General features: G+C 37.6%; 1 protein-coding gene and 1 long non-coding RNA gene across 4 annotated transcripts; one reads left to right on the forward strand and one right to left on the reverse strand.

The window, feature by feature from the left end:
- Positions 1 to 26: 26 nt before the first annotated feature.
- On the forward strand, positions 27 to 26,799 carry LOC111265790 (alpha/beta hydrolase domain-containing protein 17B). The gene is made up of 5 exons (XM_022842711.2): positions 27 to 268; positions 7,355 to 7,489; positions 20,974 to 21,175; positions 21,563 to 21,784; positions 22,913 to 26,799. Exons 1-5 carry the CDS (start codon positions 36 to 38, stop codon positions 23,000 to 23,002), a joined length of 882 nt encoding a protein of 293 aa, XP_022698446.1. The 5' UTR covers positions 27 to 35; the 3' UTR covers positions 23,003 to 26,799.
- LOC111265791 (uncharacterized) lies at positions 275 to 17,621 on the reverse strand. Of its 3 annotated transcripts, none has more exons than XR_015313176.1 (3): positions 12,171 to 12,406; positions 6,725 to 6,781; positions 275 to 2,763 (listed from the first exon to the last, which is right to left on the reverse strand). It is a non-coding gene; the product is annotated as an uncharacterized LOC111265791 (long non-coding RNA). The 3 variants fall into 3 exon arrangements; XR_002683665.2 differs by lacking the exons at positions 275 to 2,763; positions 12,171 to 12,406 and adding exons at positions 4,897 to 6,596; positions 17,152 to 17,621; XR_015313177.1 differs by lacking the exon at positions 275 to 2,763 and adding an exon at positions 4,897 to 6,596.

The following is a 26,799-nucleotide window of genomic DNA, read 5'->3' on the forward strand; positions in this document are numbered from 1 at the left end:
AGAGTTGATCCTTTTATTAGTTTTATTTTATCGTGATGGCCCCAAACCGCAAGATGAACGGCCTTTCGCTATCCGAACTTTGCTGTCTCTTCTGTTGTCCACCGCTTCCGGGGCGGATCGCATCAAAGTTGGCTTTTCTGCCACCAGAGACCACGTACTCGTTTGCACCGGATGAAAGCGGCTCCAAGTATGCACTGCAGCTAACTGAACGTGCCGAATGGCAGTACTCAGCCAGAGAAATGGAAGCCATAGAAGTGTTTTATACAAGGTAAGCAGTCCAGATCAGATTTATTGAACACTGCAAGTCGAAAACTCGATTGTTCGATTCGAGCTTAGTTATCACACAATTATATCACATTACATCTTTCCTTATTAGTACTACGTTGAACAGGTTATTAATATACTGGTGTATGGTACCAAGCAGGACATAAAACAAAAACTATCGTTATCGAGTAGATATTAACGTTTCCGTAGTCTATTACATTAAAACCTAGTTAATATGTAATTCTAATTATTATATACTTAGGCATGTGCGGCTAGATCACTGTGCCTAACCGAATAACCGCATAAAGCTTAACTCAAAAGGTTTTGGCTGCCATGAAAACAAAGAAGCGCCACAAAAGGTTATAGTAACTATGTAAAAAGTATCTGTTAATAACTACGCCTAGCCCTTCCACTACACATGACGTATCTGGTCTATATCTTTTATATTATGGAAATTGTGCATGATCCTTCTTAATTCGCTGAAATAGGTTCATAATACTAACATAGATAGTTGTTATTATTAACTCTTATTAGATATTATCTTAGTTATTATTAAGTTGAAAACTTATGAGAAAAGACTTAAATTGAAAATATTTGCGCATTTGGTCCAAACGTTTTCGAATAAAATTGCCGCAATTACCTTTTCATTTACGCTGACGCACATATAAATATGATATCATCTCGCAAATTTGTCTTTCCTTTAATTTTCATTGCAGTACAAATATGGTATCTGAATTGAAATGGTACTTTTATTTTTTATTTTTTATTTGATTTTTATTATTTATTATAACTTACTTAAAAATTACGGTTTATCGAATATTTAGTATATATATAATATCAAGTGCAGAGACAATTTCTGAATAAAAAAATCTATATAAAAAAGGGCGGGGTTTCGGGTTTTAATCGTTTGCCTTAGTGACTAGTCACCAAAAATTAAATTCACATTGTTGACAGTTATTTTAGATTAACTTAGTGCAATGACATGTATTTAAAATTACAAGAGTGAACTGGAATTTTACTGCTAACTATGTGTCTAAAATGTCTAATATTTTAATATTATATTATTGGGAAATTACATAATACTTAATACTTTATATGTAATTTAGGAAAATTAGCTTCGACTTATTAACGGACGAGTTAGGCTAGGCTGACTTCAGAGAGTAGTTTTTCTTATTTCAAATATCCACATCTTCCCCATTACCAAAATTAAAATTTGTTAGCGAAATATATTTCGCTTTATTGCACAGATTTCATATAGCTTCAGATATGCTTACTCTAACATTGTAGATTCAGAACTGCTACAGAGAATTACCAATAGACAAATCGAACCAAAAAAAGAATTCCAATCATTCCCCATTTGTAACAAATTGTGTACTAGCCAGTCCAGATTAATAAAACTGAATATTATTTTAAGCCATTGTGATATGTTCCCATACACTTGTACACATTAATATAAAACAGTAACCCTAAACTGCGCTTAATCGCTCCATTGTAGCATTAATCCGTGACGAAGCACCGCAAAATAATAGGTATTTCAGGTGCATATACGGCAGTTTCATTTGTTGTACCAAACAACAAACATGACACATGGACATCGTGCTACTTATTCGCGTGGCAACCTTCTTATGGTACAGGATTGATAATTGCCGGTAATTTCATGATTTCATGGAAATTTACGATTGATAATTGCATTAGTAAACTGTAAAGCTGTGTACTTACGAGTTGAAAAGTAGGCAATAGAATTTCCTTCGCATTCTTTTGCCTCGATAAAATAAACAAAAAACTTCTTTTTCTTTAACATACCAGTTGCGAATTCCGTTTACATTAATATTAGCAGAATTAATGTCACGTATAATAAGAGTTAATGAGTATAATAAGTACACTATTAATAAGAACGGCTAATTCACAAGCCATAACTCTAGTATATCGCACGACATCTTTTGTGGACGAAATGCACCTCTGAATATAAGAGGCTTTTTTTGTTGAGGTTCAAGTCTTAAACTAACTGTAGATAACCTACACTGTTCTGGACCTCAAAATTCTTCCAGATCGATCTATTTTGGGCGGTGCTACTATTATGGAAACCTCACCAAAACATCTGGCTTGGTATTTATATTGTACACGGGCACTCTACACTGCTGAATATTACTTGAATCTTTGAGTGGGCACTGGTTACGATCTGCAGCTGCATTTCATGTTCAATATCCACTACTTTAGCTTCTCCTCAGCGAAGGCTTGAAATAAATTTAATATGTATGGGTTCACATTTAGATAACTACTGCTGAAAGATTCAACGCACGACTTAGCTATAAGCTAATCTGACAAATTTACAAAGCCTTCCTCAACTTATTTTATATAAGGTTAGGTATGGAATAGAAGACACGATTTCTGTTTTATTTATGTGACTACATGTCGTTATGTAATACCGGTTATGGTTCTTTCTCTCGTCAGTCCCCGTCGTCATGTCCACCGTCTCATCAGAAGGTAGTAAAAGTTGATCTGTGTAAAGTAAGACCACAAGGATTATTGCCTAGCAAACCGAAAAGATGAAACCCCGTTAGCCGAAGGCGGCCTTGCGTTGTAATAATAATTTCGTATGTCGAGTTTTTAAGTCCTAAATAGCCTTCATGGGTGTGACACTGAGAAGCAATGAGAAGCCAATCATTCCTTGTTAGATTTAAAAGGTTTACGAGGCACCAAGCTCCGAGCTCCTGTGTAAGTTCAAGGGATTTGAGGTAGGTGGTTACGGCTATTTTCTGGTTGCAGCCCATCTTTTTAGCCGATTTCCGATTTGTTTGTCGGCCGCCTTCTAAAAATGCATTTAGATATTATAATCAGACTCCGACGATCGGCTAAAGCAATGGGCATTTTCTAAATCTCGGATACCGTTTTCAAACTTGGTAAACCATCCTTACGCAGTACTTTAAACAATAGTATCATAGGCAAGTGTTTCGGACTAGTTTGGCAGTTTCGTAACCTCGACGAAATGCATGGTACAGAAGGTGTCGCAAATACACTTTTTGCCACTTGAAATATGCATCTTTGAAGAAATCTTTTATATCCTTTTAATTGCATTTACAACACAATACTATTAAAGCACATTTTTCAACGCGCCCATCAATGAACGGTTGTTAGAAGTAGACAAGTAAGGAAAAATGGGGAAGGAACACTCTTGAAAAAAATTGGGGGAAGCCATTACCTGATTTAATCTAACGAAGCTTAGGGCTTTTGTTCAAAGCTCTGAAACTCATATTTGCAGCTGATAGGTTATACCTAATCCCTTTTAAATGGCGATCAATGAGCGCGTTTGTTAGTATTATTTGAAAAGGCTGAAAGTTTCCAGAATGTATGATGACAACTGTCAGTATCGTAAATTCAAGTTTTTTTTTTTACCCAGCATACCCATCGTTGGAGTCTGAATTCAAAGTGAAATTTCATAGTTCAAACGATGCAGCGGCTATGTAAAATCATGAATATATGTTTTCTTGTCTTATGACAAAAAAGCATTCTTATCTAATAAGCTGACAATTAGGTATATCACAGAGCGTAAACTGTGAGACATTAAAAATTATAAATGATCGTAATCGATTTCTGAATAATATCATAGACGTGAATATCTCCAAAAAAGGACTAAAGATACAGACATTTTTACTGAGATCGCAAAGAGAGAGGACTTCCATAGTAAAAATTCTTGACGTGGGGTCGTCCTAAAATGGGCAAGGACGAAGGGCGAGGAAAACACGACGAAGCGAGAGAGAATACTGCGGAACTCACCAAACGTGGAGGTGTAAAGGATAAAGAGTATATGAATTACGAAAAATGACGGTCATGACCTTGAGGCATCAGGTTGGTAGAGAGTCATGATAAGAAAGCGTCTAGAAAGAGAAAAACGCTCCCAATACTAAGTCAAAAATAAAGTGTACGTGGCTACAAGGCCGAGCGCACCTCTTGACTTCTTTAATAGACTGCTAAGAGTCTCAAAAGCCGGAAGTTACAAAACACTTCTAACACCAAAAGAAGGCTAAGAAAAGCCTTTTAATAAATACGTGCGTGTACTATGCACTTCCGAAATTCGGGTCAACATACAAACTCACACACGTGTATGGGTGTGAGAGGCTTACTCTTAAAAAATGTCATGTTTTTAATCAAGGATTATTCAGGTTTAGTTGGTCACATTGTCTCAACTGAACCTAGGCCGAATAATGCCACATCCAAATCGACAGCTGCAAGACTCGTTACCGGTTTCTGTGCATATTACGAACATGGTAGAGCGCCAAAACATTTCATGATGATGGCGGAGTGCAGACGTTGAAGAACTGAGAATCTTGCGGAAAGATTAATGGCATACATGGCTTTAGTATATAAAGCACATAGTCATCCTATTTCCGCATGCTGCGAACAGATAAAACCTGTTTTATCTGCCCATTTTAGGACGACCCCATGTAAAGAATTTTTACTATGGAAGTCCTTTCTCTTTGCGATCTCAATAAAAATGTTTGTATCTTTAGTCCTTTTTTGGAGATATTCATGTCTATGTTATTATTCAGATAGGAAAAAAATAGTAAGTTAATAAAGTAAAATTACGAAGCTTGATATCGATCAAATATTCTGTCAAATGTTTTCGTGTCTGTCACGGCAGCTCACACATGTCCAACGATATCCGCCTATTTTTACCTGTGTACATACCGAGCCTGATGGGCTTATTTATCCCTTTAAAGATGACTCGTATTAGGTACAGGCAAACACAACTTTTTTTTCACTCTAACCAAGTTATGTTCAGATCTGCGTAGTCTGAATCGGAGCAACTGCCTTAGTTGTTGTTGTAACAGCGTATCAAACTACTTCCAATACTCCGATATAGCGTCTAGCCTTGTTGTTCCATTGCGTTTTTTATTGGAGCTCTCTCGTCAATAAACTCACTGAGGCAACCCCTTTCTTTGCTGTACGATCGCTTTATTCGGTTTTAGTGATTCAAATACATTGTCGTAATAATTCCGTTTCCATGCCTTGGTGTTTAGTTACATTGTTCCAGATGTCACCTTATAGTTTCCTAAGTTGACCGTACGGGTGTATTATCTCTACGTAATCACTGCTCCTGTTTCAAATAAGCAGTCACTATGCTGCCTCTAAAGCATTATACTCGTGCAATTACTCCACCATCTTAAAATAAAATCGCCCTCAATTTTCAAAATTCTATCCAAATACTAAACCGCTTGCAGAACCAGGCAAATAAACAATAAAAACACACTACCATCTCCCATCACCTTCTAAAAGTTCCGTGGGCAAATATAAAACCATATTCAACACCTTCACAGAAAATGAGTAAGGTTGGCTTTGACCGAAAATCGAATTTTATGCCTCTTCGTAAGAGCTCGAAGTGCAAACCATCTTTTACATTGATATCTTTTACCAGTTCCCAACCATTGCTGATTAAATTGGCCAAACAGTTAATGTTTGCGAATAAAAATCCTATCTTTTCTGACAAAATCAATTTTTCCGAACATGTCGTTATCGCATTAGTGTTCTTTCGTCAGGCCAAACTTACCCAAACTACCAGCTAATAAACGGTTTTGTTGACTTTTATGATACTAAAGTCGACAAAACCGTTTATTAGCTGGTAGTTAGATACATATATGAAATCTTACAAACTTAACATAATAATCATAGTAATAATTATTATCAGGTACTATTGTAGATCACTGACATTTCGTAATATGTGCAATACGTGTAAAAATGGCAACAAAATAACTGTCTAGAATGTTTAACCGTACTTCTGAGTGCATCTTTTAGGAGCATCGTTAAAATTGTTTCTAAACACCTCCGCTTTGTTGCACGTGTAAATAGTACGTAGGGAGAAGGCGCTTTTCGCCCTTGAAGCTTCATTTGCGGCTCAACAGAAGACAAGTAAACGCAATTAGAAAAGGCCCTTACTTGCGGCTGAAACAATTTTAACTCACTTTGCTATGGACTTAGCTCTTGTCCAGCTTTTTTGTAACGCTTATGATATAGACTTGATTTAGCTAAAAATACAAATTCTGCAATTGGTCTTAATGCAAACCGCTGTTCCTGTTTTTACACTTCGACCACACATTGTATCACCAAAGCACGATTGGCTCCATAATAAGTTGCTACGACAGTGATGACGTCTGCGTATCCATTTTGAGTTTTCAACTAGATAACTTCCCGAACGGGCACTTAGTTATGTAACGGATGATTTCAAGGTGCGTGCTCTTAGAGCGGCCTCCTCCATCGATCGGCCTCGCTTATGCCCGTCAATTACGGCCCGTTATGCTTATATTCAAATGTATTGGTGTAGTGCGCTCAAAAAAATCCTGGGTATAGTCAAGAAAGCAGCATTTAACTGACTGCGCGAACCTCAATTAAATAAACAAAATAATAGGAGCAACTTATTTTTTATATTGTATATAAACGAAACTATACATTTACAGAAAATACTCACGCGTTAAGCTACATGTCATCACCGAGTTTAAGGAGCTCATTTAGCGTCAAAAATTACCTGAAAAATATTGCAATCACTCTTTAATACCGAAAGGCTTTAGTACCGTTAAGTGATATATATTACTAATTATATGATAAATATTTTTCTAAAGCTGTTCAATCATAGGAATATTTCAGAGAGGTTTTAAGAAGACGGCTCTGAGTTTGCTTCATGCAAACCAAAGTAGTAAGAATATCTCAATACTATAATTTGTGGTAAAGTACAAACTCACGTATAGTTGCTAACTATTCATGTCGTAATACTCATTTGTATATATCTTTTCTCCTATTCTTAAAAATATTTAATGACAAAAAAATTTGATTAAAGAACAATAAAATATTTTCTGGGTTGAAATGGAAGAAATGCGTATCTTGGCCAATTTTACAGGAATATATTATGCCGTACTACACACGTTAGTACTTAACAATTTTCGTATTTGATTTAACCAAATAAATTTCTTATATAATTAAATGTCTCAAACTTTACAGTACATTTTTTGAATGTATCTGGCCTTGTATTCTAATTCCAGACCGGTTGCGCCTTATATCTCTTAACGAATTCTTTATCTTCTATTTGGCGTTATGCATATAGGACATCCCGAGGTAACCGCGTAGCGTGCATGCTGGTCCGGTGTTCTCCAAATGCGCGATTCACCATTCTCTTCTCACATGGCAATGCGATTGATCTCGGCCAAATGTCATCATTCTACCTCGGATTAGGTACCAGGTAAGTTTCTGACAAATTTCCAAGGAGAAACACCATAGCGAAGTTCTGCATTTGCTTTGCCAGACCTGCTCATCTTTTCCATTTTCCAGTATTTTTCGATAGTATACTACCGTTCATCGTTAGCGAAAACTCTGTTCAAATAACCCATCTACAAAATTTATCGTGCTACAATCCACTGTGCGTGGTTCGTAAACCCGTTACTATCGAATCTTAAAGGGGAAAAAAAGTATGTCACTGCAGAAGGGCACGGACACGAGTGTGGCATATTCAAAAGGTACAAGGAGGCTTTGTCGGTTAGTTGGCTAAAATGGTTATGCGCTGTTCAATGACAATTTCTGTGTACACCACTGAAAAGCCATACCAAGATATACCATATCAGGAAAAAAAGTATGTAGTACAATACAAGTATAAAATGGTATTAGAGTGATTTATTTACAGATGTGTTACACAGTTGAGTCAGTTTTATATTGGGATAATCTCTCCTACTACCTCTAAGGATTTTAAATGATCACTATCGAATTTTTAAGATACGATTCTCGCTTCAACTAATGTATATAGATACAATTCGTGGTTCGTTCTGATAGAAGGCACACATACATAACAATGCTATTTTATAACATTGTGATATTCTGCAATACTTTTCTTTTTATTGGAGATGCACTTGCATTTGTGAAACCGTTCACTTGAACATCATCAGTCGGGCTTTTAGTAAAAGACTTGTAGTGGGCCATGGGAATGAGAAAATTTTAAGTAGTTTGAGAATATGAGTTTGGCAGTTAAACTAGTGGGCGAAGACGGCTTGCCATAGCACCCTAGAAACACGGTAAATCATTAGTTCAAAAATTGCGACAAAGGAATTTCGAAAATTAATCTTGTCGAAGATTATTTGTGAGGGTGAGCAACGGGGAATTAAGACCCATAAGCGTTAACAAATATGTTAGGGCTATATAAACGTACCATAGTATCTCGCTCAAATTAATAAGATCAAAAAAACAAATTAGATAAATGGATGCCACACAAGCTAGGGTCACAAAGGAGAACGTAGAAACTTTTCGCTCTCATATTAAAATAGTGATTCACTTTTTGCACAGAAGTGACAGGTGTGACTTGTGATAGAAAATTGGTCTTCTGCAATAACCGCAGGCGGTCACGGTAGTGCGTGGAGGTAACTAAGTTGACAAAGCAAAATATCAGCAGAGCTATTGTTATGACCACAATATAGCTACACATGTGTCTGTTTGGTGGTCTAGTTCAGATGTTATCGATGTCAGCTTCATGACTTCTGGTTCGTCGATTCCAGCAGCACTGTACTGTTAATAACTGGAGGATGTGATGAAGGACTTCGCATTAACACGCCGAAGTAAGTAAACAGAGCAGAGAGTAAACCACTCCCATTGCGCGATAACGCTTGACCTCAAACTCACGGAGTCATGGTGCCGAAAATGCAGTTGGGGGCTTTATGTCATCCACCGTATCCAACACAGTGCTATAATATAAAATAAAAAAATAAAGGGTTGCCCATACAAGCTTCAATGGTATTTTCTTAGTTTTTTTCATTTCAAGGTGGGGGGCTTGCGTAGCTTGTTTCAGCGAGACTTTGCATAGTCTGAATGCACTAATATACTTTTATGAATTACTTGAGTGGTTAGTTCTCGAATCGAAGTTGTGATGAAATAAATGCCTGTGTCATTAAACAAACACATCTGTGAAATGTGACCTTGTCGGCACATGTGCAAATTGTTACTAAAATATCTGATGTAATTTAGAAGCGACAAATTTTGTTGCAGTCTAGCCGGGAAACGTATATATTGATGTATAAACTGTACAGTAGCTATACATGTCATTCTGGTTTCGACCGGTTGTATGTATTTAATATTCTCCGGTCGGCCAGTCCATTGCCAGTTTTCAGCGGAAAAACTTCGCCATGCTACGACTTTGGTGACAGCGGAGAATTTTATGGGAATATGGATGATATAATATGCCGCTTCGTAGAGGGTCTGAAGAAACCAGACTCTTGGCCTTTAACGGTATTTGTCCTACGGAAAAGATGACATGCCTGTCCAGGAACTGACAGTCACAAAAACGAGTGGTCTATCGCGTAATATCGCATACTTTATACATAGGGTTTCTCTCTGGGAATCGTTCCCGTTCCGTAAAAGCTTTCGACTATAAACGCCATAACGCCGCCTGCTATTAATCGTCAATTACGGAACTCCCTGGTACTAGCGTTTTTCTACCGCCGACTCGTAGGACCTTGCCAAAATCACAAACCGATATACGATTTAGTAAAGGTAGGCGTTTTCTTTGCGTGGGTTGAGCCCTATGAGGCGGCATTGATGGCTTTGAAAGGAGCCCTGACAAGTCGATTTATTTTGCAAAATTTCCTGGAAAATTGACCGACTTTTTTTAAGCGGTAAACAAATTCCACCTATACCCATGTGGACGGTGCGTAAAAATAGAGCAAGTAAGAGAGACTTCTAGGACCCGGTGGCCCTTTAGGCTCTTGGAATATAATTTTGTCATAAGGCATTAGCGCGGCACAGTGAAACGTAACATTCGATGTGGCGGCAGTTCATAAAGCAACAACAAGCGACAGGTCTGGCCTGCGTTGGGTCGCGGTGGAAACCATGCTCCAATAGAATTATTAAATCGCTTTAGCGTTGGTGAGCCATGCTGAACCATTCCAAGCCATCGGAAGTTGGCAGTACTCGCTGTTTTGCAGTAAAGCCGTCCGGACTTACCAAAGATTGGCCACCCGTTGACGTCTCATTACTTCTCTGATAGGAAGGTGAGGGCGAAGATACGGGAGTGCGTCCACTATTTGAATTTTGCGTAGGCATTTATCCGTGGAAAAAATCAAACCACGAACGTGGTTTGCTCCACTTGTGGTTACTGTAAAACTGTCAACGCACGTTTTCGCAAAGATAGGTTTAGATTTCATAAAGCTGCTGCGTGTGCCTGTAAAGGCGCCTCTGTTCGTTCTAGATATAGGGTTCCTGCACCCGTTTTGTTGACCTTTTTTCAACTCGCTGCGCGACAACCCAGACCGTAGTAATGACCTACTGTGCCTCTCAAGACTTCACAGGAACATGAGCGCGGTCGTCACGAATAATTGCAGCTGCTTCCGAGACCCAGCAACACGACAATACTTGACACATCTCAACATTTGTTATGTAAGGGCATCTGCAGTCCACCTGCAATCGAAGGGACAATCGCAGAGCGCTTCTCCGCGCGTCTGCTGGAATTGCTCGACTTTTCTGTCTCGACAATGCTTTTAGCGATCGTCTTTACAGTGAATACAACGGTCAGCGAGACCACAACACTTAATCAAATTATTCCGTTAGGTCAAGGCAGTGCTGCCAGAGGACCGGTTGAAGTCGTTAAGATGTATTTTAGACTTTGCATTTGTCTTCGTTTTCAAGACCAGCCTTAATTACTGCATAACAAGGTGAAAACAGTGTTTATATTCGTGTCGAAATAAAATTTTATAAATAAGCGAACAATGTATTAAAAGCAACACTGGTGGGCGATTCTTTAACCGACCCTCAGCTTTTAATGCTGTTCTTACGCTCACACAGAAACCTTTAAGTGCGTTCACTCAGCTTCTTAGCCTCGTGGCCTTCCCGTACGTCCTTTTAGCCGTAATCTGTTCTCTCGTTAAATTTTAGCCATCATTATAGATTGTCTAAGGACATCTATGTAAAAAGTGGCGTGGTGTTGTTATCATAAGATAGATTTGGTTACATACTTTTGAATTAATCTTTTAAACTAACGTACCTATTTCCATTAACATTTCAACTTCAAACAGCCTTTTCTCCGAACTGTAGTCAACTTACTGGTTAGTTAATCAGAACTCATTAAGGTAACTTTTACTACTTGTAATTTTGTGTCTCACATATCCATATTAAGGTGACGTTTGTATTGAAATAAAAGGGAGAAAGCAATCAAAGAAATTCTATCTTCAAGTGCTTAAAGTCTCAACTAGTCATTTTTACCCAAAACTTCTGGAGTATATTTTTCTATATTGTTACCGTTTCTTTTTGCATTAAACATCTTTATCTCTTTATATCTTTGCCAGGGTCAAATAGTTTACACTGTGCTATTGCCAGTTACTATCAAGTCAAGGAAATCTTGGCCATATTTCAAAACAGAATCTTACATGCAATATATTTGTTAAAACTCAAACAAGTTCTCGTTGGCCAAGTCTCAGAAGAGAGTTTCTTCATACAAAAAGTTGTTAATACTCAAACAAACTTCCTTTAGTCAAGTTTCAGGACAAAATTTCCGCTTACAACAAGATTATTAAAGGTCAAGGAAATCTTGGCCATATTTCAAGACAGAATCTTACATGCAATATATTTGTTAAAATTCAAACAAGTTCTCGTTGGCCAAATCTCAGAACAGAGTTTCCTCACACAAAAAGTTGTTAACACTCAAACAAGCTTCCTTTAGCCAAATTTCAGGATAAAATTTCCGCCTACAACAAAATTATTAAAAGTTAAGGAAATCTTGGCCATATTTCAAAACAGAATCTTACATGCGATCTCTGCGATAAGTATGCGGTAAATATCACAGGATCGTCTTGGATTCTTATGAGTAACATTCATTCGTGGTTATAACTTTTATTTTAGTCACTGTCGGAGTTTGTCTAGAATCTGCTCAAACGTTCCACAGTACATACCACATTATTAAATCAACTGCTGACCCATATGAGGTATTAAGCATGCGCCACTTGACGTGTCGGCTCGTAATCGCGAGCATCAGCCTTCATTGCCAATAATACCTCACTATACGGCGAACTGTCGATAGTAGTTATACCGGCCATTTCGACATTCTCTCGTCAATGCTTCTCTTTGTAACAGCTAACCACCAATCTTATGACTAGCCGTTAGCCGCAGAGCTCCAATCCTTACTATTACCAGCAGTGCTAATGTATTATACTACTAAGATTTTTCGTCTGTCGGTTAATTATTTTTAGAAAAGGCTCGTTTTCTCCATTCTATGTAGCGTAATATTAATTTGAGCAAATCGATCGTTTCTTGCAATTTTTGCCCCTTTTAAACAACTTTTCACAAAAACCCTTGACTCATGGCTATAAAAGCTGTAGAAGTTCATTGAGTTTATATTTTGTTGAGAAGTTGGCATAAAAATTTTTGTACCGTTAAAGTGGTAGCCGAATGTTTACATGGAGGTTTATGCATAGAGGTTCGTTATTGACGTGGATCGAAAGCACTCGCTGAGATGAATCGAAATGCCTAACGTGTTTCTATATTTCAAATTGATATTTTGGCTTGAAAATGATCAGAAGCGCATTGAGGGGTTCGTCTAGCCCACGTCGAAGTGCGTTTGACGTGACCTTTGAGTACCTTTGGAATAAATTTCTGATTTGAAAGTTGTAGCGGTTTATATGACGAACATTTTCGTTGAATAATTGTTCTCAAAAATGTTTTGAACAACAAAAAACAAAATATCAAAATATTACAAACAAGAAACGTTTGTAATATTTTTTTCTATTGTTGGCGTTGATTCTTTACATCAATCAATAGATCTGGACGAGCTTTCTGAGTATCACTTGGAAACTTTCAATCAGCTGAGTCGAAACGGTATGCATGGTTATACGTAAATTTTAACATCTAAATTCTTGCTTCGGAAATACAGTTCGAAGGGTAAACACATAATATGGTATTCTATGTATAGGGGGTTTTGTTTACATCAATCCATAGATCTTGACAAGCTCAACAAAAATGCTATACCTAGTCCTACATCAAAAATAGATATTGCAGCGTAAAAAAGGTTAAACGTCCGATTATTCGTATTGGTTTACGTAAGTAATAATAAAATGAAGACTAATTATAACATGGTTCTGAGCGACTTCTTGGCCTTAACCTTTTTCTTTTTCCAAGGAAGACAGAAGAAGATATTAGCGTACACTGTGTGGAAACTCAAGCTCACTGCGCTAATAAAATACCCGCTAAACCTTACAATCCCAACCTGATGAAAGTCACTTTCTGATCCTCCAATAGCCTAGACATCGCGCTAGTTTAGTGTGGGGTTTCTTTATTGAAGTCACATCTGTTCAGAGTTGTTTTTCAGCATCTGTGAGATTCTTGGTAAACATTATCCAGTGAATATCTTATATGGGCCGCATGACTTGTTACATAATTCTTGCTTTCTCTCTTAGGGTTTTTCAAACCTTATAATATTCGTTCCTTATAATATTTCGTTTCTCTTCGGACTGCACTGTCTGTTTAATAATACTTTTTGTGTCTAATTACCTCAAAGCGTTGTCGACTTTCTCTTGGACCTCCTCCAGTGCTCTGGATCTCTCTATAACGTGCCATATCATCTGTTTCCTCTGAGCTTCATAAAACACACGTGTCAAGCAAACGTTTCCCTATCAGCATCATGTATGTCTAGAATTGCCCATGTCCAAATAGAGCTTAAAAGTGAGCTGATATGAAATCTTCTCGAAAATGTACCTTATTATTCCCCCAGTTTCCGGGATCAGTGCTTTGGTACATTCAGCACGTATGCGTCTTTTGCAGTTATACATACGGCTCAAACAGTCTCTGCTATATTTGTTTAGGGTAAAATTTCTTAACAGGGTAAGGTCCCATTGCTTTTACGATACTCTTTCTGCTCGTTAATCTGCTGGAAGGTCTCATGGTATCATTTATCCGTGTCGCTTCCGTTGATATGGTTTTGGAAGTTCTAGCGGCCCAATTGGCAACGGCTCTTCGGCTCAATCGTAGGGTGTTTGTTTTTTTGGGGCTCCATTTGCGCGCACAGAAGAGGCATAGAGTGCCGTAGATTCTATTACTGTTGCCAGAAGTTACCTGATGTGTTCCCTAGTCCCTCTATTCAAGCCCAGCTTGGAGGATTTTTGCTCCCACATGAATGATGCACGCCGAGCACGCAAGTCCTCTGTCCACGATCACTCTCAGATATTTCAGCGGATGTGGGCCCCTCCCAGAGTGAAGTTGAGTTCATCTTTGATTTTTTTTTACCCGTTAGGAAAGGCCCTTTACTCATCTGCGGTACTACCAACAGGAGGTGCTCTGTCATCAACCTAACTGAGCCTTATGCGCTCTATTCTCTAGAAGATCTTTATTGCGCCCTGTAACAATGAGCGCTAGATTGTCAGCATACGCCGTCGTCTCGACGTCTTCAGAGATTCACGGTAGCTGTAACACTCCATCGTGGCCTAGGTTTTACAGTGTCGGTCCAAGGACCAAGTCCAACAGTTATTTGATTACATTGCCTTCCCGCCCATGAAGACCCACCTTCCAGATAGGACGAAAGAACCCGACGTGGGTGAGGTGGAATGCTTTACATTCTTAAGCCCCAATACTAACACGCCAGTTCAGTGTGCTGGAAGCGTTCTTGATACCCAGTAGACAAGAAGAACTAAATACCCCGCACTTATGAGTTCGCCCGTGCATCTTCCTTTTCTAAAATCATGTCTATGAGTTCGTTAGCGCCTGTTTTTGCTATATCTCTTCCCACAGTCTTTTCTTTAGTACTTTATAGCTTTTGCTACCGTGCCCAAAAGACGTATTGGTCTAACTGAAATTCCTGCAGGCTCGGAACTTCAGTCGGCATTGGATCTGCTTCCTTGCAGATTAAGAAGTCTACTCTTTTTCAGAAAAAAACCTCCGGCTAGCTCTTGATTAAGAATTTGACTGTGCCTGGGGATGCCTGGTCCTGGGACCTTCTCCGATACTAATCGTTTTGTGGATTTCCCTATTTCTGCCAGTGTTATCTCAGATATGTCTTGGTTATCGACTTGTATACGGCTCTTTTCTTTTGCTTTTTCTAACGAAAAGAGAAATTTGACCGGCCCCCTTATAATATCGGGCTAAGCTTATTGACTCTTGAGTGAATTTCTAAGAAATGACAATTGCAAGGTTAGGCTAAGTGTAACACGAATCAAACCCGTTTATTTAAGAATAACTGGAAAGGGGCAAAAAAGGGTTATGCAAGCAAAGCAGCTGCAACGAGTTAACTGTTAGTGTGAACCATCGTTTATATTAGGCTAAATATAACATTAACATATGAAATCGATTACTAGTTACGAAGTTGCTAGTACCAGTACAACTAATGTTGCTTTGAAACTGGCATGCATTCCCATAGTCCACTCTTAGTTCCCATAGTTACATAAGAACTTGCGCAGTAAGCAAGTGCATTATTCGTACCGTCTATGCTTACTCACAACGGACATCTCGCCGCTCATTAGTGCTCTTAAGGGACGGAGCATTATTTCTAAAAAAAGAACGAGATTAACTTTTTAATCCGTCCGGCTTCCGCTGCTCTGCCTGCTCTTTATCGGAAGCGGTACTATCGTCAAGCTATTTTTTGTCCGCTTCAACCTTTTAGTGAGAAGATGCTAAAGAGTAACGCTTTATTGCTGTGAATTATTTTTAGTTTCAGTGAATTCTGTTTATATTATTTATTTCGTTGTCAAACTATGTACGTCGTGTTTCAAAATCTTTCGTAGCAAAGTTTTGTTCTATTCAGTCTAATGTTATATGCAGTCCCATATCGCGGTCCTTGTTAATTAAACATACGTGTGTAATAACGTAACATTAAGAAAAAATTGCTGATATTAGCTGGGGTAAGGAAGCTGCGTCCTATGCGACCTTAATTGTCCATAGCGTGGCTGCTGCCGATAGTGGAGCAGATCAGTTGCTGTAGCTAAAGCTAAACATGTCTGATAGAACGCAACGGTTCTGTAGGATTGATTAAGATATCAGTGATGGACACTTTTCTTATAACTCTATATTCGTTATTAATTTAGCTGTTTTCTAAATTAGCTCAAATATGTAATAATATTAAGCTTTGCTAGGTGTGCAAGTTTGGCATACCATTTATCTATGTTGAAGTACACACTGTTTTTTGCAAAAGAAATTCCGAGAACGTTGGTTGCTAGCAAGCTAGCGGCGCACTTCATAAAAGTAAATTTCGTTCCCATTTTCTAGATCTCGACAAGAGCTCTCTAGGTTGGAGGGAAACCCATACGAGTTCACTTAAACTAAATTCACTAAACATCTGTTACTTTCAGGCTAATTATTTTGTAACCCATTCTCTCTTATTAATATTTTTTACTCTAGGTGATCGTTTTCAGCGTTAACCCTATTGAGCCGCTGGTTGAGCATCAGAAAAGCTATCAAATGCAGCAGCTCCGGTGAATATACTGAAATCGATATTGGATGATACATGGCCCTATTTTGATAGTGATAATTATAATGCACCTTGTTATAATTGTAACACTCTAGGTACTTATACCGAAACCTTAATTTTCTTACATACCGTGATTTGTCATCAACCGTTAAATCCGCTTAAATGATGACTAATAATATTTGGCTTGTAGGACCAACATTAGTCCACACAATCTAAAATAATTATAGCTTACTGAAATCATAGAGATAACGTCAATTTATTTCACCCAGTCACTCTCCAAGATCTTCTGTCATGCTTGATTTCCTTTTCGAGAGAAAGAGAGACTTTGCTCTACGTTTCCATTTGGTGACTCGTTTAAGTCATATATCCTCCATGCGGCGGATAAAGGTGACAAAACGTTGTTAAAATAGCCGTATGTAGCATAGCAGAGCATTACACTATAGTTGAATTATACCTAAAGCAAAATCTTACGTATCACTCACTTCTAAAACGCTTCCCGGCGACACAAAATGTTAACTTGATAAGCTCCACAACTTCCTGGTAGAGGAATTTTAGGAGTATCTTTAACTTAATTATACTGACTCAAGCAGTCCACCACGCCTTTTTCTCTTCGCTTATGATTCACTACACTTTATTCTAGTCCCTCTTCCTGCACTTCCTGAAAAAAGCGTAGAAACTTGATTGATGGGCTCATGACCTTGGAGCGTTGCCATAAAGAACTTAGCTTAAAGCTTATTTTCGAATTAGAACTCCCGTTTTTAAAATCCAATACTATGCTTATTTTCGAATTAGAACTCCGGTTTTTAAAATCCAATACTATAAGTTACTCAGCGCTTAGCATTATGCAATTAAGAAAGTTGCACAGTCAGTTCGGGTTTGAAGCTGCTGGTGGCTCCTCTACCACGTCCCAGGCCTTTTGAAATTTTTTACAGGACGGAGACGACCAAAAGCTCTCCTTCTTTGTGCGCTAATGACGGTGGCAATAAATACACTGCTCATTCCGTTGGCGTAAAAGCTGCTTTCTTGAACATTTGCCGTGTCAGACTATTGCCAACGGTCGTTACCTATCTATCGCTTTAATTTAATCCCCAACGCGGCTTTAAACTCATCATCGAAAGTCATTTTTTGTTAATTCCTGCGCTCGTTACTCCCATTTACACAAGGGAAGAACCAAAGAGTCGTCCAAAGCTTTACCTTTGGTTGTCAAAATGTCGCTCTGGTGTAGGCGTCAAGAAGTGCATTTTCACCCTGTCAGGGCGTCTTAGCAAATACGGCTTCTGTACAAGCTACTCAACAAGAATGAACGTATGTGCTGTAGTTGGGGATGTATGGTCCTTTATAATGCGTGACTGTGCAGCATTCGTTATATTGACTCACGTTACCAAAAGGCTTATTTTCCCACATAGGATCTAGTGGCTTCAACTTTCCTACCTTGACCCTGACCTCTCGAAAATATAAACTTGTCAAAAAAAGATGCTAGAAATGATTTCGTACCTTTTGAATGATTTTTTCCACTTGTCCTTCTTTACCTGTTCACATTTTATGAGATTTAGTAAAGATCGTGATCTTATTCTATACCCAGTCATGTTAGCACGAACATCTCATGTAATATCAGTTTCAGATGGAGTAATTAAAGCTAGTTGCAATGTCTTTATCTCGTTATTGTATACTTTTTTCAGCTACCATTTACGCTTAAAATAAAAAATTATCACGATTTTCATAAAGTTAATTATTCAAACATGATCTAGATTATAAAAATCCTCGTTTGGAAATGTTTTGCTTAATTACGAGGTTCACCGAGGGATACGAGTTAAGAAATCGATGTTGGGTGTCAGATCCCGAAAACGGTAACAGTTTGATCAAATTAGAGCGAGTGCGCAGGTAAAAAAATTGCAGAAGTGTTCAATTTAGTTTTCTTCTTTTTTTTTTTGTAGACAAATACTTTTATCCTCTTAACTATTATTGCGTTCAAAACAATAATGTTGTCAAGACTTCAATGAGATCCTTGGTTCAGACATGAACCAAATTTATCAAACGTTACTAAAAAACAGCTGCTACGAGAGAAAAAATTTTCCTACTTAATGGCCTAAAAAGGAGGCAAGGATTAATTAGTTTTCGAGAAACAATCCATTAAAAGCGCCTATGTTGAAGGCCCACATAACCCCACATAGACTAGCAATGGGGCTGTGTGGGCTAGTAGCGATTTCGCGCAAAAATTACAACTTTCAGGTATTGCTCTCGTAATCTGTGGCTAAACATTTCCGAATATTTCAATGTTCTTGTAAAGAAAGAAGATATTGCTAGTTAAATGAGCTTCGCTTATTGTCTATACATAAGCTTGTAGCTGTAATTGTGAGGTATCTTTAAAAACTAATGTGATGAATCTGAAAAGGATGCAAATAGACTAATGTGGCCGAAATTTAGTACATTAATTTTAATAACACAACCGTCAGACACTTAAAAAAGGCTGTATAGTCAAAAACGAAAGTACCATTATTTTTGTGAGGATTTTGAATTATTTACAAAGTTTTCCTCTTGCTGCTTGAAGAAGGGTGACAATTGACAATAGAGCTTCGTCTTTCATAAAAAAAAGTTCTGTTAGGATGGCCCCCATAATGGTCTCATGTCCCGGTTGAATATCTGTAATGTAAATACATTTTCACTTGGCGAGAAGGTGCCTTGAAAATGGTCAAAAGTTATGATAGATAATGTTGCGTATGCACTTTTTCCAACTTCCTACTATTATCAGTAACTGTAAGTTGGATTTTACTAAACCAAGTTTCTGATAGCCTAAAAAATGATATCTCTCTGTTATAGCTTGTTTTGCGTTTATTGATGATTTGCAGGTACGGCTTTTTTAAAAATTATCCAATAGTATTTACAAAATGATGAAAATAGTCCGAAAACATATTCTATGCAAGTTATCCGGACGGATTTACCAAATGTTAGCTAAGGATGTGTTGCTTAAAGTGACTTCAACCAACACAAAACAAAAAGGAACTGTCGCCATTTGCGGATACGAAGCCGAACGTTATAATAAAGATTTCTTGCTGAACAAGTTTCGTTACTTTAGGAGCATTTGCGTCTAGAGAACTTATGACCATAAGAAGAGACATATCGTCTAAGTTATAACAGTAGAGCTATATGACTCCACTAAAGCTCTGAGATTATTAAAAGACTAACCGTTTCCTTGCCGAAAATTGCACTTGCACCGGTTTTCCACGGGAAAGCTAGTCGGTTGTGCTAAAAAAGCTATTACCCCACTCTTTGCTACATCCCGATCGCGATGCTAACCTTACCGTACGTGTATGTCGTTTATAAACTAGTTTGTAAAACCTTACTTTGAACATGTATGAGCTTATATAATCTATGCGCATAGCGAAGTTATATTAGAACTTTTTCCGCTTGTTCATCTTAAGCTTTTTAGCTATTTTCCTGCTAGAAAGAAATCTAATCAACAAGATACAGGGTGCACGCCATTTAGTATTATGGCACATACGGAAATTTGTGTCATATTGCATTAAGAACAACAGGTGTATTTGTCAGCAATGTTGTTTCTCGATGGTTCGTTATGCGTCACAATGTATTACGAAAGGTAATTTAAAAATATAAAACAGCCAAGTTTAGTGCAAAATGTATACATAAATGTGTACGTGTGCCAACTACTCTGTTTTGCTCTGACGTCAGTTGGGTTTCTTAATTTCTCAATATGACAAGCAACCAGTAACCTCTCGTTTCATGGAAATACGAAAAAATACTGTACCATATAACCACACCCCACCCTGACCCATAAGTCAGGAGGTGGTCACATACTCGATGTAATAACTTTTAAAAGACGCGACCTGATCGACTTTGGAAAATGAAGCTTTGTATCGGTAAAATTGTAAATATTTTGTTCCTTTAACGTTCAATAAGTGCGATAAATTACGAAGCAAATAGTTGTCCCAAATAGTTTGGAATTTAGTTCATAAAAAATCCAGTAACGCGATTTGTATTAACTTTCTGACTCGTATGAATTTCATAACTCAAAAGGTTTGATGGCATTTATTCTTAAAGTCTACCTTTCATTACAAAAAAAAACAAAGTAATCCATATAGCCTACTTTTTCTAATATATATATATATATATATAAACATTCCACTAGTAATTTTACTCAGTTCAGAGCGTCGAATGGGATAAAATTGCTGCGTTTATTCTGTTCAATTCTCTCTTAGTAGAAAAGGTAATTCCCTTCTTACTCGTCAGGCAATGTAATGGTACATTAGTAACGGTCATTTTTCAATTGCGCTTTTATTTGTTACCAGGATCAATTGCAACATTTTCTCTTACGATTACTCGGGCTACGGAGTTTCAACGGGAAAACCATCAGAAAAGAATCTCTATGCAGATATCGATGCTGCATGGCAAGCATTACGGACGAGGTACGGGATTTCGCCGGAGAACATCATCCTTTACGGGCAGTCCATTGGAACTGTGCCCACAGTTGATCTTGCAAGTAGATATGAGGTTAGTAGGGTGTGAGTGTTAATGAAAAAAAATCTGTTGGCTTAAAACTTGACTGCAAAAATTTCAAAAAAGCTGTACTAACGAGGAGTTTGTTTCCATTTCTACTAATTAATAATATATATAGCTATATAACTGTCATGCGTTTGTCACCGAAAAACTGCTTGGATTTTTAGCTACTTAGTACACGACCGTATGCATTTGTTCTTAAATAAACCTATTAATATACGTTCTTACATGCTCATCTGGTATGGGTTAATAATTATAGAAAGCAAATTTATGTAACTAGGCCTGTTAACCAACTAGACGTCTTCCTGTCTTCATATTCTATCATTGATAGTTACGTTGAGGATGTAATTTTTACTGTCATATTCGATTTGAATTTCATAGGTTGGAGCTGTCGTTTTGCACTCGCCGCTAATGTCAGGAATGCGCGTTGCATTCCCACAAACAAAACGGACGTGGTTCTTTGATGCGTTTCCCTCGATCGACAAGATCCCCAAGATATCCTCGCCAGTGCTTGTGATCCACGGTACTGAAGATGAGCTGATTGATTTTAGTCACGGTCTTGCTATCTATGAAAAATGCCCGCGCCCTGTCGAACCATTATGGGTTAGTATTGCACCTGTTTATTTGCTGTATGTATATATACACGGCACTTGAATCCGGACAAAATTTGATGGGCTATTTTCTGCGACCGGCGTACCTTTACTCGCTACTCCTGATACCAGGTGAAGGCCAATTTCCTTCTAGTATAAAATGACATACCCGTCATGGCGAACAACAATTCGTCATCTTCAAAATTTGAGCGAAGATCTACTGCTATCTAATATTTCCATAAAGATTCTTTCCGAACAAGATCAGGAACTTCGATGTTGCTAAAAATCAAGAATTCAAGTCATTGCCAGATTTATAGGAATTGACAGCCGTTTTAGAATAAAAATATCAATTGCCAATTGGACCGTGCAATAACCTCTGACGGTTAGACCTTTCGCGTTTTCGTTTGATCTTTTGAACATTTCTGGTACTTTGAGCCCCTGTATTCTTGCGACCTTTGTTTTGCTTTTAAAATTTGCAAAATTTATTAACAAGTATTCTGTAAGTAGTTTATACACCCAATGAAAGGTATAACTAATTATATCTTAGAAATAACACATTTAAGACATGCAAAAAATCTTAATCATTTTTACTTAGACATAATCGCGGAACGAAACTTCCTGTGAGAGTTCCAGTTAAGCTGCTGTGATATATACATACATTTTATGTGTTAGTTACGTACTTTTAAGTCAAATGATATATTTAGCCTAAGCTTAAGTTACACCTAACCTAAGATTTAAAATTAACCTGTTTTAAAATTTGAAAAATAAGTTAGAAAGAGGTGCAGTTGAAGTTCCTACTGTTAACAAATGGCATTTTCCGGCAGATGTAACTAGCGAAAGCCGTGCTTGATCCTTCAAGAGTAATGTTCTTTACCAATTTGTTACAGTCGTCGTTTAAGTACAACTGAAGGTACGGGTATAGAAGTACAAACGGAAAAGCTAGGCAACATAACTTATCACTAGATTTGTTTTTGAAAATTATTCAATGCCTTATCACTTCGCAGAGGTCAGATTCTAATTGCTCGAATAAGTACGAAATAATAACTTTATCCATGTTATTTACATTTTAATCACAGATCTTTAAGCAACCGATTTGAATAGACGTTTTACGACGCTTTTATATTGATCTTTGATTTTTTAGGTTGAGGGCGCCGGACACAACGATGTGGAACTGTACTCGCAGTATCTTGAGCGTCTGAAACGTTTCATTGCGGTCGAACTCACCACGTAAACACATTATACCACGAGTGCTATCTATCATTTTATCAGTAAATACATCACAACTAACATTACCACCACTTGTATATGCTGCAAAAGGATAATATCTGGCTGTTTTAAGAAGACAGGCGTCGTCACTCGAGAAATCTCCAACAATGTAAGCTTCATCGTCATATTCATGATCAACCCCGTTCATCGCACGCTCGTCGATATTATTATGCTGATGATGAAGACATTTTACTTTCAAGCCTGATCCTACTACGAGGCCTAGAAAAAAAAATGTGTTTTTCTTCACTTTAGGAACAAGACCTGTCTCCAACAATGCACAGAATCATGTGTTCAATTCTAGTATCATGTGATGCTGCGACCTGGTAGCTACATTAGTGCATCTACCAGCCGCGCATACGGTCTCATTCATATCTGATGCAGACTAACAGCGAAAAAGCCCAGACTGCTGCTTGGCATGAAACGGCATACGGTTCAACTCGAATCCATATATGACCAACTATTTGTAGGAGCATCTAATATCAGCCAGACGAAAGATCTATCGAATTTGGGAAAAGTGTCGCTCATTCCTATTTACGCTTATGGAAACGAATGTTATCAATCAAAATCAAGTCTGGTCTGATCGAATTGACAACCTATGCTAACGACTGTTCAGGAGAAAGTCGTTGTCAAGCTTTCTTCAGGCCAAGATAGACAGCTTTTGCTGAATTCATATTAGATATATAAAAATAAGCAAGGGTCGAGACACAAGCAACGATTATAATAGCTATGGTGGATATAGGAAAGACTGACGAATACATGAGTGGAAGATAGGTGTAAAAAGGTAAGAATCCAACAACGTGAAATCAGAAAATTCGTAACCACAGGCGAGTGAAGCCGTATCACACACACAGCCATACGTATATACAGAGAAACGAAGTATGTTCCCGACAGACGGGTGAAAGGCAAATCTGCAGGACAGTAGGGAAATCTAGAAGAAATAGCGAAGTGTGCTGTGGTGTTTTAGCGAAGGAACGTTAGTTACTGCATCTCATCAGTGCGTAAGGATTGGACCAATACTAACACCGAAAATAATATCCTTATTGCAAGTGCTATAAATATACATGTACATAGTATCTCTATTCTATAATTAAATTCTTTTTTCCCCTTTGATGGAAGCAGGTAGTAGACTCTATATGAGATTTGTACATATTTAAGTAGGTGAAAAAGATCGATTGACAAATATATATTTGTCATTGAGTTAAGCTAATACTATCTGTGGGAATAACAAAAGCTAAATAAACGAATTAGTTTAGTATGTCAGGACAAAACAGGAAAAGATGGCTTCCGACGCCAACCAAGTTATAATAGGAATAGTAATACGTTAGCGACTTTACCATTTATTCTGAAACCCTTCCATTAGATGAACTCCGAGATTGATCATGTTATTAAATGAGCGCCTGTAATACTGTGTTTGAAATGTCATTAATGGTAAAAACAAAAATAACGAAATGGTGGTATTAATCATAGTAATAATGATTATTGCTATTATTATGGTTGTTAATATGATTTGTAGGTTGAAAATTGCTGCGTGTTTTTCTATCTGTTTGTCTGTACCTGCATTAAACTTTTCAGCCGACTGATGAAAACTGGGTTCCTTCTCTCTTCACTTTCATAGGTAAACATTGAGAATGAATCTCAAAATTAGTGATAATGGATTCAAAAATACCTCGCTATTGCATCCATCTGATTGGATTCTCTCGATAAATTCGTTGCTTAGAGTTATAGTGAACTTATAGTGAAGGTGCGAATCAATGGCTAGTACGAACAGTAACGGTCCGAGTCCTTTATTTTTGGTTTTTGGATATGGTGTAGTAACTACGTAACCTGTTAACATTTTATCAAAATTGAAGGCATAAAACAATTGTACTTTGAATCTCCATACATAAAACAAGGCTTTAAGACATCGTCACGCAACTACCCTACTTGAATTACTGAAGTCATACCCCAATGCAATAAACGATCGTTTCTGCTGAGCCGTCTATTATGTACGACATACCTGAAATGATTATTCGAACTTCAGCTACCATTGGCAGGTTTGGCAATGTTTACTATATTGAAAACCAAACGAGTACGGTTTACTGTGGACGTCCGGTAAGACATACATACATATTATCACTTCACTTATTTCTCGCGACACACGAAACAAATTCGCTCTTCGCTTCAGTCGCTCTTCTGTTAGTGACTATAGCAGCAACAGTAGACTAGCCACACACGTAATAACGCGCATCTTAGGCAGGAAGAGAGACGAAAAAAGTGAACTACGTTAACAAATATGTCCCGCGTCTTCTCCACACGTAACCATCTAGCTTCCTTCTCAACCACTTAAGTAATCCGGTGTTTATGAATGTCGGCTTCAATACACGGGGCTAGCATGCACATCTGTCTCTGTGTCCGTCTCCATTTGTATAATGTATCGGTAAAACAAACGGAACTAAATACGGCTATTGCATTACCGCTGTGATCACGTTGACACTATGACACTGTAGCTTTGGTTTTAGGCTTTTAGCAGACTCCGTTCAAAGTAACTGCTGGCAGAGGATGCAATGCTATATGAACTTGTTAAGGAAATTTACTCTGTCTATATGTTTCTGAGATTAACTTGCGTGCAGTTATAGAAGGGTAAGATTATCGGACCTAATGTTCTGGCACTTTCTCCGGCGTCTACTTGCTGATATTGACCCGTCATCTATAAAGGCGACACAAATCAATAAGCTACATGTTTTCATAATCGTATACAACACTTTTGATCTTTTTCAAAAGCGTCTTACCGCCGTAAGACGAACTGTAGACAATATCAGCAAATATGAAAACAGGAACGCTTCATTTATTTAAAGTAAATTTATGTATTATAGAAAAAATTTCACATAATTTATGATGAACAAGATAATTAGTACTATTCTGTAGATAGCTTAATTTTTTTAGCAGACCCCAACCTCTGTAATCGATCATAGCATAAAAAGGTTATCTGCAATCTTAGTATATTCCTGCACTGAAAAGTGAACGAATGACGAACCCAGTGCTAGCAACAGTCGACGGAAGACAAAACCATTTATTAGACATACCACATTGTCTATGTATGAATGCCTAAATATATCGATGTAATTGGGAAGTACGAAAGAAGTCGCATACGTCGTCGAGTAATACGTTGTGAAGCATATATATATATATATATATATATATATATATATGATCATTTTACATGTTCGAATCGACAGAACTTTTACTGAAATTAGTAATTAGAGAAAAATCGTTTTCCATAAATCTAGTGTATAAAGAAGGGCACCGAGAATGAGTAACTCTCATCCGTTTCAGTGATCAACCATACACTTTACTAAGTTTGGGTCAATAATTGCAGCAGGTTTACGTAGAACCGAAATGGTGGGTCAAGCTATCACGCCCCTCGTGCCCTCGTAGTATAAAACAAAGGATAAGGATATCAACATCATTAATAGTCACCTTTAAGTATAGTAGCAGAGTCACAACTAAATAATGATAAATAAATTACAATGCATTCTTCCAGACTACGTTTAATTTTTTTAGTGCTGATAAATAAGAAACGCTTACAAACGATAATATTAACTGCCCGAATAAAACAAACAAAACAATTAAGCGAAATCAACAGTTGGCCAAAAACAAATGTATTTATAAAGTTCGGCGTAGAAAAAAGAACCACGTGTAAAATCTTTTCGGAACAAGGTTTGCGGTTGCGAAGAGTAGGAAAAATTGCTTAATTAATTGCCAAATAAATGAGAAATCATCAGA

The sequence above is a fragment of the Varroa jacobsoni genome, unplaced genomic scaffold (genome assembly GCF_002532875.2).
Source record: "Varroa jacobsoni isolate VJ856 unplaced genomic scaffold, vjacob_1.0 scaffold_1010, whole genome shotgun sequence".
Lineage (NCBI taxonomy): Eukaryota > Metazoa > Arthropoda > Arachnida > Mesostigmata > Varroidae > Varroa > Varroa jacobsoni.

Excerpts from the sequence above, each read along its gene's own strand:
- LOC111265790 (XM_022842711.2), top strand. The coding sequence starts at position 36 with ATGGCCCCAAACCGCAAGATGAACGGCCTTTCGCTATCCGAACTTTGC. Across the intron at positions 269-7,354 it reads ATAGAAGTGTTTTATACAAG|GACATCCCGAGGTAACCGCG; the intron begins GTAAGCAGTCCA and ends TTATGCATATAG. Across the intron at positions 21,785-22,912 it reads GCCCTGTCGAACCATTATGG|GTTGAGGGCGCCGGACACAA; the intron begins GTTAGTATTGCA and ends TTGATTTTTTAG.